Genomic DNA, 15470 nt, shown 5'->3' with positions numbered 1-15470 from the left:
ACCTCCTCCTTCTCCTTTATGAGTCAAAGGTCATCAAGCTGCAGCCCCAGTTCTTTAGTACGTTCTCCCAGGAGCTGCAGCTTGCTGCATCCGGTGTAGATGTGTTTATCCAGGAGACAGTGCAAAACACTGCCCCTGGAGCTATTCTCACTACACTACTCTGCCCTTACAGACACGGAATCCCGTCCTTTAGAATATCTTCCAATAACTTTCCTACTACTGCAGTCAGGCTCATTGGCCTATAATTTCCTGGCTTATTCTTAGAGCCTTTTCTTAAACAACACAACAACTTTAGCTATTGTCCAGTTCTCTAGCACCTCATCTGTAGCTAAGAGTGTTTTAAGTATCTCTGCTAGGACTCCTGTAATTTCTGTATTAGTCTCCCATAGGGTTCATTGTCAGACCCTGGGTATTTATCCACCCTAATTTGCCTCAAGACAGCAAGCACCTTCTCCTTTGTAGTTGGTACAGGGTCCATGACCTCGCTGTTGCTTTGTCTCACATTTATTGACTCTGTGTCAGTCTCCCAAGTAAATACAAATGCAGATGCAAAAAAAAAAAATCCATTTAAGATCTGCTCCACCACTTTTGGCTCCATGCATAAAATATCACTCTGATATTCCAGAGGACCAATTTTGTCCTTTGCTATCCTTTCTCTCTTAATATATCTGTAGAAGCCCTTAGGATTCTCCTTCACCTTGTCTTCTAGAAGGAAACCAAGAGGGCCAAAAGAAGACTTCATGCCTTCTTTCGGCCCTCTTGGTTTCCTTCTTAAGTGTTGTCTTTCATTTCAAATATCTCAGTTGTTCCGACCTGCCTATGCCTGCTATGCAGCTCCTTCGTTTTCTTAACCAAGGACTCAATATCACTCAAAAACCAACGTTCCCTAAACCTGTTCGCCTTGCCTTTTAATCTGAGAGGAACATACAAACTCTGTACTCTCCAATCTTCACTTTTGAAGACCTCCCACTTACCAAGTACACTTTTGCCAAAAAACACTCTGTCCCAATCCACATTTGCCAGATCCTTTCAGAAACCATCAAAATCGGCCTTTCTCCAAATTAGAATCTCAACCCAAGGACCAGACCTGTCCTTTTCCAGTATTACAAACATGAGAAAATCTGCAGATACTGGAAATCCAAGCAACACACACAAAATGCTTGAAGAACTCAGCAGGCCAAGCAGCATCTATGGATAAGAGTAAATAGTCGATATTTTGAGCCTGATGATTTTTCATAATTACCTTGAAACTAATGGCATTATGATTACCACCTGCAAGATGTTCCCCTGCACAAACTCCTGTCATCTGCCCTGTCTCATTCCCTAATAGGAAATCTAGCATCACAGTCCCTGTAGTTGGGACTTCTATGTACTGATTAAGGAAACTTTCATGAATGCATGTGACAAACCCTTTCCCATCCAGCCCTTTTACAGTATTGGAGACCCAGTCATTATGTGGAAAGCTAAAATCATCTACTATCACAACCTTACATTTCTTGCAACAGTCTGTGATCTTTCTACTAATTTGCTCCTCTAAGTGAGTGGTCTATAATATAATCCCATTAATATGGTCATTCCTTTCTTATTCCTTGGTTCTACCCTTAAGACCTCACTGGATGAGCTCTGCAGTCTGTGTAGTAATGCCATCCCTCTCCCTTTAATCCCTCCCACTCTATCATGTGTAAACAACAGAATCCCAGAACACTGAGCTGCCACTAATAGCTCACTAATGGCTACAATGTCATAATTCCATTTGCTGATCCATGCTCATCCACCTTTCCTACAATAATCCTTGTATTGAATATGTAGCTCAGAACATTGGACCCACCTTTCAATTCCTGACTTTCTATGGAGGCGTAAAAAATATCTTTTTCTGGAACCATTCCACTCCCTGTTCTGGTGCACTGGTTCCCATCTTTGTGCAACTCAAGTTTAACAGCCCACCCTCCCCCCCCACCTCCTTGCAGCACAAGAAAACTTTGTCACTAGGATATTAGTCTCCCTCCAGTTCAGATGTAAACCATCCCTTGTTTAAAAGTCCTACCTTCCCTGGAAGAGTGTCCAATGATCCAAACCCTGATGCCCTCCCTCGTACACTGACTCCTTAGTCACGTTTTAACTGTATGATCTTCCTACTTCTGGCCTCACTAGCACATGGCATGGGTAGCAATCCTGAGATCACAATCCCAGAAGTCCTGTCCTTTAACTTAGCACCTAACTCCCTGAACCCACCTTCTAGGGCCTCATCACCCCTCCTACCCATGTGATAGGTACCAGTGTGGACAACAACCTCTGGCTGCTCACCCTCCCACTTAAGAATACTATGGTTCAGTGCAAGATATCCCTATATTAGCACCTGGGAAGCAACAGACTAGCCTGGAATCTCATTCTCATCCACAGAATCTCCTTTGTGTTCCCCTAGCCAATGAAACCCTATCGTTACAGCTTGTCTCTTCACCTCCCTTGCCTTCTGAGCCACAGAGCTAGACCCAGTGCCAAAGACCTGACACCTATAGCTTTCCCCTACTAGGTTGTCTTCCCCCAGAAATTTCCAAAGTGGCATACCTTTTGTTGAGGAGAACATCCACAGAGCTACTCTGCAATGACTGCCTCTCCCCTTTCCCCCTCTAGATAGTCACCCAGTTACCTGTGCCCTGTACCTTGGGTATAACTACCTTGCTAAATTGCTTGTCGATCAGCACCCGCCCCCCACCAGCCTCCTGAATGATCCAGAGTTCATCCAATTCCAGCTCCAATTCCTTAACACTGTCTGTCGGATGCTGCAACTGGATGCACTTCTTGAAGGTTTACGGTTCAGGGACACTGGAGGTCCCCCTGTCTTCCCACATTCCACAAGCATCCCAGTGCTCTAAATGTGCAATAAGAAATAAAGAATGAGTAACAAGAAAAATCTACCCTTGGCCTGGCCTCTCCTTGCTGAAGCCTCGATGAATCAAAGCCTCAATTCTCTACTGCATCTCTGGCCCACTCACACAATGGCCGCACTGCTTAAACCTAACTTTTTTCATTGCTACTTGTCACGTGCCTAATCATGTTCAATGCAATGATTCCTCGGGACTATGGCACGAGAAATGTGCCGACTGTCCCGTTTCCTTCTTTTATACTCCCTCCAAGCAATCTGGTTTCTCCTCGAGATTGTGGGATGCTCAAATGTCTTTATCCACAGTGCAATATTTATTCAAAGAATTCTAATAAAATAGTCAATCAGGATTTCACTTTCATAACAGAATGCCTGATTCATTTGAATTTTCCAAGTGCCCTGATATAACATCTTTTATAACAACCTTCAACTCTTTCTTATAACAGATATTAAGCTAACTGGCCTGTATTTCCTGTTTTGTCTCCCTGTCTTTTGAATAAAGGAACCACATTTGTTAATTTCCAATCTCATGTTATTTTCCAACAATTCAATTGTCCCATCAGGATGAAGTCCATTGGGATCCGAGGACTTGTCAACTACAGCTCCAATAATTTCTTTGGAACACTTCTCTGGTGATTGTAATGTTACCGAACTCTTCACTCTCTTCCAATTTCTGATTTACAGTTCTGTCCTGATGATGGAGAGTGATGCAAAATATTTGTTCAATTCATCTGTCATTTATTTCTAATGCTAATTTATGAGACTCACTTTCTCCAGGCCAATGCTCACGTTACCTTAAAAATATTCAAAAATTTTATTTCCATTACTAACTTTTATTATCTATAGAAATTTCTAGCAAATGTTTTCACATTTCTGGGTTGCTTGTCTTGTACTCTAATTCTTCCTTCCTTATTATATGTTTAGTCATTCTTTGATGCATTATATATTCTGTTCAAATGTCTGATCTCTAAGAGTTATACAGCATGGAAACAGGCCATTGTGCCCGTCAAGTCCATGCTGACCAGCACGTACTTATTTGCTCTAATTCTTACCTCATCTTTTCTTTCTCTTCACATATTCCCACCAGTTTCAATCTCCAACCATCTGCATATTTATTGCAGTCAATTAACCTCTAATGTACCTGATTCCCGAAGGAAACCGGAGCATCTAGAGAAAACCCACAGGGATACAGGGAGAATATACAAACTCCACGCAAACAGCACTGGAGGTCAGGATTGAACCTGGAAAGTTGGAACCACGAGGCAGCAGCTCTACTAGCTGTGCCCTCTGGACAGGTGGACAGCTGAACCAGACTAGAAATGGTCCCTTTTGAAGCACCTCACAGCTCAATCTCTCTCCTTCCAATCTATGTGGCTTGAAATTAACCCCAGCATGTTTTATTACCCTGTTTTATATTTTAACCCACCCAGCATTTCTATCCTTAACACGATTCATTATCTCAATGAGAAATTATATATAGCATATTTAAAAATATAAGCAACAATGTTAACATCTTACTCATAAACTGTTGTCCATCCATTTTCATTGTTCTTTGTTGCCAAAACGCCAGTGTTGCCATGGTAAGTCATCATTGCTAAGTCATGACCATGAGCAGACACCTTTTTCAAGGCCCCGTTGTTGCTGATGGTTAGCCAATACACTTGACCCCCTGGAACCACGAGCCAGAGGGGCGTACCATTGGCATCACGGCGAATATGGAGTGAGTTGCCATTGTTACCAGAGATAGTGCTGATGTCGCCCTCACTGTTGTAACTGAAGTTGTATATGTAATCTCCTGTTATAAGATTCAAGGTGTTCAGGTGAGTCCCATTCATGTTAAAGAGATACAGCTCCTGATCTGCGGGTGAAGCTACTTCATATACTTTTGAACGGCTGTGACGCGGTTTATTCTTAGTCACAGCACGGATACGGATATTGCCAAGGTCCGCGATGTACAGGGTCCCATCTGGAGAAACGGCCAAGGCTGTCGGTGTTTTCAGTTTGGCATCCTTGGCATAGCCACCATCACCTAAAATGAAGGAGATAGGAAATTATTAATGATATTCGGTGTAAATTTTAATCACAAGTGGAAAGGTTGGAATAAATCTGCGCTCCTGTACAGTATAAAGCTGACAATATTACAAAAGAATTCACTTGCTATGAAAAGCCTGTCACTCCTCTAAAGCTGTAATATGAGATGTTGAAAACTCCTGTCCCTCTCTGTTAGATATGTATTTATTAATTCTTATTTTCTGAGGATTTGATTAGCTTGCCTTTAAAATAAAGCCAACTACCCTCCCCCCATGCCGCCTTTACCAAATTACAATATAGAAAGTGAATCAACTTTATAAGTTTCACTTCCACTTTCTGAAAATGTGCACACTTGTGTATTTCAATTGGTGAATGCAGCAGTTCATAAATATTACCACCACTGGCAGGCCTTTTGTTCAAAAATCTAAATAGTAAGCAAATTATTAGCAGATTTGAATTTTCAGAGAAATCTCAGTCAAATCTAATCCTACTATATTCCACTATCAGACTGCATGGCTGTTGCTTCACATTTCCCTGGTGACTCAAGTTCATCTGTTCACTGAACAAGGATCAGAACTAAGATCAGCTTTATTTGTTCCATGTTTATTGAAACACACAGTGGAATGTAAAACTTGTGTCAATGACCACCACAGGCTGATCAGAATCAGAATCAGGTTTAATATCACCAGCATATGTGGTGAAATTTGTTAACTTTGTGGCAGCAGTACAAGGCATGATAAATATAGAGAAAAAAATACTGAATTAAATGAGTAGTGCAAAAGCAGAAATTTAAAAAAAAGTAGTGAGGTAGTGTTCATGGGTTCAATGTCCATCAAGAAATCAGATGGCAGAGGAAAGAAGTTGGCCATGAATTGTTGACTGTTTGCCTTCAGGTATCTCCTTTCTGATGTTAACAATGACAAGAGGGCATGTCCTAGGTGGTGGGGGTCCCTATTGATGGATGCTGCTGATGTGCTGGGGGCAGTCTGCACGTGTCACTATGCGAAAATAGCAAGCCCATAACTTACTACCCTAAACCGTACGTCTTTGGAATGTGGCAGCAAACCCGAACACCAAGAGGAATCCCATATGGGCATGAGGAGAACAAATAAACTCCTTGGAGACAGCAGCAGGAACTGAGAATAATGATGCAGAGGAAGCACTTCATAACTCTACAGAAGATGGAGTGTGTGAGGGAGTAGTAGGATAAGTGGTCATCAAATTCCTTGAGGAGGATCTTATATTTTCATTTGCCTTCCTTATCTTAATTCATTTGAAAAGGGAACCAAAGAGAAGATGCTGCTTTTAGCTGTCAGAAACCAATTACACAATATTTTGCCGCTTGTTTGCTTGAACAACGTTATTACTTTTGTCTTCCATGTTTATATATTTTAATAATTATATGAACAATTATTTCTTTATGAAATAATAAACCGCATTATTTTGCAGCCAGATGGTCAGATTAAAAATTCAAAAACATACAGTGAGATGTGCTGGAGCAGCTTGATAAGAATAAAGTTGTGAAAATATAAAAATTATGAGATTATACCTGGTGATTCATTATGAAACAACTTATGATATCCTGAGGTGATGAAGGTTAGGCAGGAGAAAACCTGATGGATTTTCATGGGTTATTTGCTAATAGTTGAAAAAATAGCCATTTGCATAAACTGTTGGAGAACATTTGTTGAATTACAAACTTCAGAAAAGCAAGGGAAGAGACACCAGAAATTGGAAGAGAAAGAGTGGTGTGGGGAGAAACATATATGACCTTTGGCAAGCAGATCAATACTGTTACTGCTGAAGGGAAAATTCTTCCCTTTATGAATGATGTTTATCTGTGTTTCCAAAACTTTGCCCTCAGCCTAAATTCTTCATAACAATACCACAAGAGCAATGAACAGAGGCAACTTGGTAACACAAATGGGTAATGTAAACCCACCGGTAATAACCTTACAGAACCAAATGTTTGAATTTTGCTGAGAGTACAATGAAACTGTCCAAGTCTTGACAGCTTCATGTTATTCATTTACAACAAATCTCAGCTCTGCATCTTAAGGTGCACTCTTATTTGATTTTGAAAACTATTTTGTTTCAGTTTTGATCATTCGATGGTATTTGTCATTCTAGTCTCCAGTTGATCTTCCAGCACTTCAGTCTACTAGCAATCTTACTAAGGTGTGTGGACAGGACTGGCACAAGGGAAGGCAGGATTACTGCACAAAATGCCTTGCTTACCTATTGCCCACAACTTGCCTTTACTGAAACGGGTTCACTGAACAGGATTTGAGTTCAACCTTCCCTTTCATCTCTTCCTCCAACCTTGCCCTCCATCACCTCGTTCCACTCGGCACCATCTACAGCAATGTCCAACCATCTACTGCATGCAAGCTAAGATTGGTTAAATCAGCAATGTCCAGGCAACAAATCTGGGAAGCTAAATTCTCTATGTAAGCTATTAGGGAAGGAAATGTGTACCACAATTCTTAGTCCTGATAACTGGCTAGCTAACCCTGTTGCAAAGCAGTGTGTAAGTATACCAATCACAGGTTTATGCTTGACCTCATCAGCCTCAACGTGGAAGTGTATGTTCATCCTCACTTTCCAGAATCAGACACAAAAAATGGACACTTGATTTGGAGGCCCCTACACTTGCACAAGGAATCATTCATCAGGATAAGAAGGGGCGAAAATAAAAATTAACGCAAATTTAAAATGTCGACAAAACTATAAGCTATAATGTGTGATGATTGGTGATGTAATATACTGTAAGTCTGGTTCACTGGTTCATTGGTGACACTGATGGCAGGGGAGCTGTATTGATTCTATTGTGGCGAGGACCAGGCTGAAGCTGCCCAGGAGAGGGGATGCCAAGGCAGTGTGTGGGAGTCTCTGTGGGATACACTGGAATCCATACTAAGTTGGGGCCTGACCCCTCATATCGGTGCTACTCCCCAGTGTTTGCTTGGTGCTGCTTTCTGGTGTTCACTCAGTAGGAGAACAAGCTGGACCAGGAGAGTGCAGTCATAACACAAAATGTTGGAGGAATTCAGCAGACCAGGCAGCATCTAGGAAAAGGGTACTGATGACATATCAGACTGAAACCCTTTGGCAGGGTGGCCCGCAACATAGATTCTACTCTTTTCCTAGATGCTGCCTGGCCTGCTGAGTTCTGCCAGCATTTTCTGTGTGCAGCTCAGATTTCCAGCATTTGCAGATTTGGCTTGTTTGTGATCAGTATATAGTCATGCCACTCAGGGATTTGGGCTATATTTTTTTTTCTTTGTGACTGTATGTTTTTTCCAAAATCATTACTATATGCACTATTTATGCTTTGTGCTATGTGTTGGTAATGTGTGTTACACCATGGCCCCGAAGCAATGCCATTTGGTTGTCTATACTCCTATATGGTTGAATGGTAATTAAGCTGAAACTTGAATTTGAACTTAAACTTGATTTTGAAAAAAGTCTTTCATGGACATCCACATAACATCTGTTCATTTTGGGAGATTTTTATGATCTGATTGATAGCAAAGTCATCACTCTCATCTTGTACTTTCCAATCAACTTTAGGAATGTTAATGACAGAGTATATTGCATTGCTAGGCAAAGCCCATCAAATATCTCTTTTTATATGAAGTGGTACTCAGGAAAATCAAGCTTCTTCCTATCCCACATTGAGGACAGCTTGAATGAATTACGGTCGATCTAAAAATCATTTGTTTAATCTGTGTCATTAATACATTTAGGGGGATAATTTCTTCAAAATTAAACTCAGATGATTAACCCCTCTCCACTAATTTCAATCCAGGCATCTTTCCAATTCTGCCACTCATGTTGTTCATGAATTCATTGCCTCAGCAGTTTGCCCAATATTCTGAGCGGTTAACTCCACTTCAAGCTGGCTTGCATTACATAAATCCTGTGCACTGTGGGGGCTGGTACCAAGAGGCACTGTGTGAATTGTTCTAATTGGGTAACATTGAAGAACGGGATAGCATGTGGCGGAACAGACTCAACAACTCAACCTTAAGATAAAGAGTACAAGATCGTAACAAGCTCTTCAGCCCATGTTGTTGTGATGAACTAATCAAACTAGTAATTTAATGTTTAACAAAACTAGTCCCTGCTGCCTGCACAATGTCTATATTACTCCCTTCTCTGAATAGTCATGTAAGATACTCTTAAACACCTCTATTATATTTGCTACTTCTGTCAATGTATTCTATCTATGCCTCTCATAATCTTATAAACTATCCAGTCTCCCCTCGATCTTCATTACTCCAGAGAAGACAACACAACCTTGTTCAACCTTTCCTCATAGCACACATCTTTGAATCCAAGCAGCAACCTAGTGTGACGAAAAACCAAGTTATCGGAAGGTTGATGCTAATGAGAAAGAGATAAGGGAGACAAATGGAGAAATGTTCAAAATGTTAATGAGAGAGAAGAGAGAGATAACGGAAAAGAAACACAATTCAGAATATTGACAGACCGGTTGCTTTGAACCTGAACTGTTTGAAGTTTGATGAACAGGCGATACCCCAGCAGGGGGATAAAAAGAACAGATTCGTTAAGGCACGACACACACCACGAAATAACGAGACCCTGGAAGAGCGGTGTGCCCCCACAAGTTGGTAGGAGTTTGGAGGTCTGTTCTGAGGGAACTGACCATAGACTCACAGGGTGAAAAGGTACGATCGGCGGGAACCTGGTGTGTGTGTCTGCCCTTGCCTGGGTGCCGGGTTTACCACGGAAGAATGGTCGTATCCGGAACGGAGGGGTCACAGTCAGTGACCACAGCTGGATAGAAGACATAAAAGGGTCCGCCCGAAAACCAACTGCGAAGAACATCAAAGGTTTGCTTGAATCAAAATTTGCATCTCTCTCTCTCTCTTTCTCTCTCTCCAATGGCACAACAGCGATTACTGCGAACTGCACTAAGCTGAACTGAACTCTGTGTCACTTAAGACTGATCATTTTACCCCTAGACTGTGATAGAGCTTGGTTGATTCCTATTACCCTAGTTCTGTGTACATGTGTGTTTTATTATTGCTAACCTGTTGCATTTATATCCTTACGATTAGAGTACTGTGTTACTTATTTCCTTAATAAAACTTTATTAGTTTCTAGTAATCCAGACTCCAACTAGTGGTCCATTTCTGCTGGTTTGGTAACCAAGTTACGGGGTATGTAACACTAGCAAACCTCTTCCTCACCCTCTTGAAAACCTCTACATCTTTCCTTCACATCCTCCAGAGCTTTTGAAGATCCTTGTGGAAGTGCGACATAGGATAAATGTATGGATCCCACATAGACCAGGATACCCTACTATAGCACACACTATAAATTAGTGGAGTGTAGGCAATGTTAACAAGGACACCATTTTGTAGCTATCCTTAAGTGTAATGTTCAGTACTAGAAGTAATTTGCCAAGTATTTCAGTTGAATAATGCTAGTTCATCCTGTTACACTTGTCATTGCTGCTTATTCTACTCCTGTATCTCACAGTTGATACATATCACCTTTTAGACAAGGCGAACTGGTTTTGGCCTGATACTGGACCTTGCTACCTCCTGCCTGCACCAACCATCACTTATCTGAGCCAGCTATGGCCATATATACAAAGGGCGTGTGATGAGACTTATCAACTCAGTGACCAATAGGCCCAAGTGGTCATCTGCTAAGACCTGACAGGAGCTTCGACTTTTGTCAAAGCAGGAAGATTTATTTTAAGACTTTATTCAGAAATATATTCAGGAAGTTAGAAATCATTTAAAAAATGAAAACAATTTGAGAAGAATATTTTTGATTAGTAATTAATTAATTTACAAATGTAATATTTAATTAAATATATAATTTTAGGCATTATTATATGCAAACTTTTCCCTCTGAATCTCCATGCTGGGTCTTCCCATTCTACTGGTTGGGGACTGACAGAGCTGGCAGATATAGAATTTGCAAAAACAAAGATCGACAGTTTAATTCCAAGTGGAGTCTATTATTAGAATATTGAATGAAGCATTGGCATCTGTCACTCTGCAGGTCTGCAAGCGAATGCTGGGCTCTTTCAGAACCACTGACTATAGCCAGTACAATACAGTCACTGTGAGACATCCATTAACACAAATGCTTCTTTTGTCCATGACAATAGGGCATATAATTGGAGGCAACAAGGGCTAACTAGGTGAGGACAAGGGCTGCTACATCACCTTAACTTCCATGGAGTGGAGATTGCTTACCATACTTGAAATATTTGTTGATATGGTTTACAGCCTGCAGATGATTTCGGTACGTACCTTAGACTACCCCAACTCTTTTCATCAAAACCTAAAGCTTGTATCTTTCAAATAGCCAATAAATGAGCAGAAGAAGCAAAATATGGTAGAAAGGGAAAGCACATCATTAACATAATGCTTGCAGTCACTAGCTAAAATAATGATACTCGGCATAATTGAGAAGAGGGTAACATACAGTGAGGCACTTTGTGAGAAAGCAATATATCCAGGGAATAGGAGGTAGTTGTTTGGGTGCCAGCGCCCTTGACTACAGTTCTCTCTCAAGTGTTATTGCAGATGTCTCAGACTGTCAGAATGCAGTTTACTGAAAAAGGCAGATGGATACCCATAATGAAATGTTTAATAAATTGGCAGAGCAAAGAGACAGAATGTATGCAATTCCAGGTGTATGGAGGAGTATGTCATCAGACTTCTATAAGCTCTTGTACAGTGCTCGGAGACTGTGCATTGCCTGCATGGAAAGGGTGGGCCCTACTATTTGTGCAGTTGGAGGTCCAGCTGTGTGTTGTGAAACTTGGTTTCCTAGCATCTGCTACAGAACCAAGATATCATCGATCAATGGCTGAATACCTTAGTGCTGCAGTGAGTTGTGGTCATAGAAACTAAGTCAACATCTATTATTTCTGTGTTTAAAAAAACTTGCAGGATGTAACAGCAGGTCTGCAACGGCAAGAATGTGGAAGCACTGGAAAGGGTACAGAGGAGATTTACCAGAATGCTGCCTGTTTTAGAGAGTATGCATTATGATCAGAGATTAAGGGAGCTAGGGTTTTATTCTTTGGAGAGAAGGAGGATGAGAGGAGACATGATAGAGGTGTACAAGATAATAAGAGGAATAGATAGAGTGGACAGCCAGTGCCTCTTCCCCAGGGCACCACTGCTCAATACAAGAGGACATGGCTTTAAGGTAAGGAGTGGGAAGTTCAAGGGGGATATTAGAGGAAGGTTTTTTTACTCAGAGAGTGGTTGGTGCGTGGAATGCACTGCCTGTGTCAGTGGTGGAGGCAGATACATTAGTGAAGTTTAAGAGACTACTAGACAGGTATATGGAGGAATTTAAGGTGGGGGCTTATATAGAAGGCAGGGTTTGAGGGTCGGCACAACATTGTGGGCCAAAGGGCCTGTACTGTGCTGTGCTATTGTATGTTCTATGTTCTATGTTCATTCCTCCAAATATAGTAACAGGGTTGCAAAAATGACAGCCCACAGGAATGGCTCTATAGAAATCAAATTCGACGAGAACGTTTGCGATCTCGTTCTGCCAGTGCAGGTTTTGGTGTTAACATTGAAAAGAACATAAGCCATAGGAGAAGAATAAGGCCAATCGCCCAATGAGTTTGCTCCATCATTTAATCATGGCTGATTTATTTTTGCTCTCAACCGCATTTTCCTGTTTTCTCCTCATTACCTTTAACACTTTTACTCTTCAAATTTCCCCAATGACATGGCCTCCACAACCATCTGTGGCAATGAATTCCACAGATTCATCACTCTCTGGCTGAAGAAATTCTTCCTCATCTCTCTTCTAGGGCTGTGGCCTTTCTCCAACTATTGGAAACATCTTCTCCAAGTCCACTCTATCTAGGCCTTTCAATATTCAGTAGGTTTCAATCAGTTCACACCTTATTCTTCTAAACTCCAGCAAGTACAGGCCAACAGCTCCTTATATGTTAACTCTTTCATTCCCATAATCATTCTCAAACCATCTCTAGACCATCTCCAATGCCAACACATGCTTTCTACGATATTGGACTAAAACTCTCACGATACTCTAAACAACAGGAATTCTGCAGATGCTGGAAATTCAAGCAACATACAAGCAGATGCTGGAAATTCAAGCAGCATCTATAGGAAGAGGTGCAGTCGACGTTTCAGGCCGAGACAGTCCTGACGAAGGGTCTCGGCCTGAAACGTCGACTGCACCTCTTCCTATAAATGCCTGCTTGGCCTGCTGCATTCACCAGCAACTTTGATGTATGTTGCACGATACTCTAAATGTGGTCTGACCAATACCTTATAAAGCCTTAGCATTACATCCTTGCTTCTGTGTTTAAGTCCTCTCAAAATGAATGGCAATATTGCATTTGCCTTCCCTGCTATTGATTCAACCTACAAAATAATCTTCAGGGAATCCTGCACTAGCACTCCCTAGTCCCTTTGTAACTTGATTTCTGAATTCACTCCCTGTTTAGTCTATGCTTTTATTCTTTCTTTCAAAGTGCATGACCGTACGAGTTCATGACACTTTCCTAAATTGTATTCCATCTGTCACATCTTTGGCTGTTCACCTAATCTGTCCAATTTATTTAATTATTGAAATACGGTGCAGAATAGGTCCCTAATTTAACCCTAACCTAATCATGGGACAATTTACAATGACCAATAACTTTATCAACCAATATGTCTTTGGACTGTGGAAGGAAACCAGGGCACCCGGAGGAAACCCCTATGATCAGGGGGAGAACATACAACCTCCTTACAGTGAGTAGCAGGGATTGAACCCAGACTGTTGGTACGGTAAAGCGCCGTGCTAACCACTTCCCTACCAGACTGCCCTTTTGCAAACTTCTGCAGGTTCACTGTTTCCTCAAGACTAAGTGCACCTCCACCTATCTTTGTATCATTTGAGAACTTGGCCACAAAGCCATCAATTCTGTTATCTGGATTATTAACATAAAATGTGAAAAGTAGCAGGCCCAACACTGACCCCTGTAGAACACCACTAGTTACAAGTAGCCATCCAGAAAAGGCCCACTTTATTCCCACTCTTTGCCTTCTGCCAGTCAGACAGTCTTCTATCCATGCTAGTATATTTCCTATAATACCATGGGCTCTTTGTCTAGCAACTTCATGTGTGGCGCTTTGTCAAGGGGCTTCTTAGAATCCAAGAGAAAAAAAACCTGCTGACTCTCCTTTGTCTATCCTGTCTATTATATCCAGAGTGATGACTTACACATTACAGAGACATGGGGAGGAGAATGGCTCCCTAGTATACTGGGTAAAAGTAGTAATTTCCATATCAGCTTGTCCTGTTCTGCTTGCACTCTTCTTCTTCACATTCATGCTGCTTGATTTTGGGCTCAACTAGTTTGCACTTAGGTGTCAAAATGAAGACAAAAACATAACATTTGGCACACCATTCCTTGTAGATGTTACACACTGTGGATAACTTTAGCAAATTGCGGAAAAAAGCAAGGCCTAGCGGTGCCAACACCTCACTGCCTGACGATCCCTTCAAGTAACAATGTTGAATGAGTGCAACAGTAAGAGGGCGGAGACTGGAGTTCGGAGGTCCTGGAACACGACAGGTCCAAACTGCCGCACAATCTGCCAAAAATGCAAAACTTCCAACAGGCATTAGTCATGCAAACGTCAGTGCTCTCAAAATATGAAGGCTACTTGTGCATTGGACTTTTTATGGGAATTAATTTGGTACATTATATAATCGCAAATGTGTCTACAGAAGCTAATTTTATTGCCTCGCTATTTCAAAGTGCCCATTGATCATGGAAAGCTTTTTACCAAGCATATGCTGTTAGTGCTTGGTTGACTATTTGATACCTATGAATAGGAATATTATCATCTGTGCATTGTTAACCATTATACTTCTGACGGCATCCAAGACTGATTCTTATTTCGACCTCGGACTAAAATCAGGTGTTGCTTGCTTAAGACAAAGCTGAGGTGAATGTTTCTCTCTCAGAGTCATGAAATTTCGCAATAATCGTCATCACAGGTCAGCAGAAGCTGAATTCATTATGTATTTTGTATGCAGCTGAATGTAATGAATACCCTGCTACCACTGAGGTCTCGTTACTATGATAGCCAGCCGTTTACAGTGCTGTTTACTGTTTACCTGTGCTGCACTTATTTATCATATATTTTTGGTTGATGTGATGTGTGTGATATAGAATAGTGTACAAAAGTCTTAGGCACATATATATAAGCTAGTGTGTTTAAGACTTTTGCACGGTACTGTAGTCATTTTATGCATTACACAGGACAGCTGCTGTGAAATAAAAATAAAATCAAATTTTATGACATATGTGAGCAATGATAAACCTGATTCTGGTTTGGGTTTCTAATATGGACAAAGAGTGAGAAAGGGACAGGGAGAGGGGAATCACAGTTGGGAAAAGGGGAACGGAGAGAGCAGGGGGCGGGAAGCACCAGTGAGATATTCTGTAATGATCAATAAACCAATTGTTTGGAAACAAATGACTTTGCCTGGTGTCTCAGGGATGGGGGCACCTAGACCC

The 15470-nt window shown here is 41.3% G+C and overlaps 1 protein-coding gene across 4 annotated transcripts in view; it reads right to left on the bottom strand.

The window, feature by feature from the left end:
• The window catches only part of tenm1 (teneurin transmembrane protein 1), a 2340669-nt gene that overhangs the window by 85006 nt on the left and 2240193 nt on the right, over positions 1-15470 (bottom strand). For all 4 annotated transcript variants that reach the window (XM_063060938.1, XM_063060937.1, XM_063060940.1 and 1 more), the window contains one exon: positions 4400-4910. In XM_063060938.1, coding sequence (XP_062917008.1) covers positions 4400-4910 — 511 coding nt within the window. The remainder of the gene's footprint in view (positions 1-4399; positions 4911-15470) is intronic.

Source organism: Mobula hypostoma, chromosome 10 (genome assembly GCF_963921235.1).
Source record: "Mobula hypostoma chromosome 10, sMobHyp1.1, whole genome shotgun sequence".
Taxonomy (NCBI): domain Eukaryota; kingdom Metazoa; phylum Chordata; class Chondrichthyes; order Myliobatiformes; family Myliobatidae; genus Mobula; species Mobula hypostoma.
The sequence above is the reverse complement of the archived record's forward strand: the minus strand, read 5'-3'. Positions and strand labels throughout refer to the sequence as shown.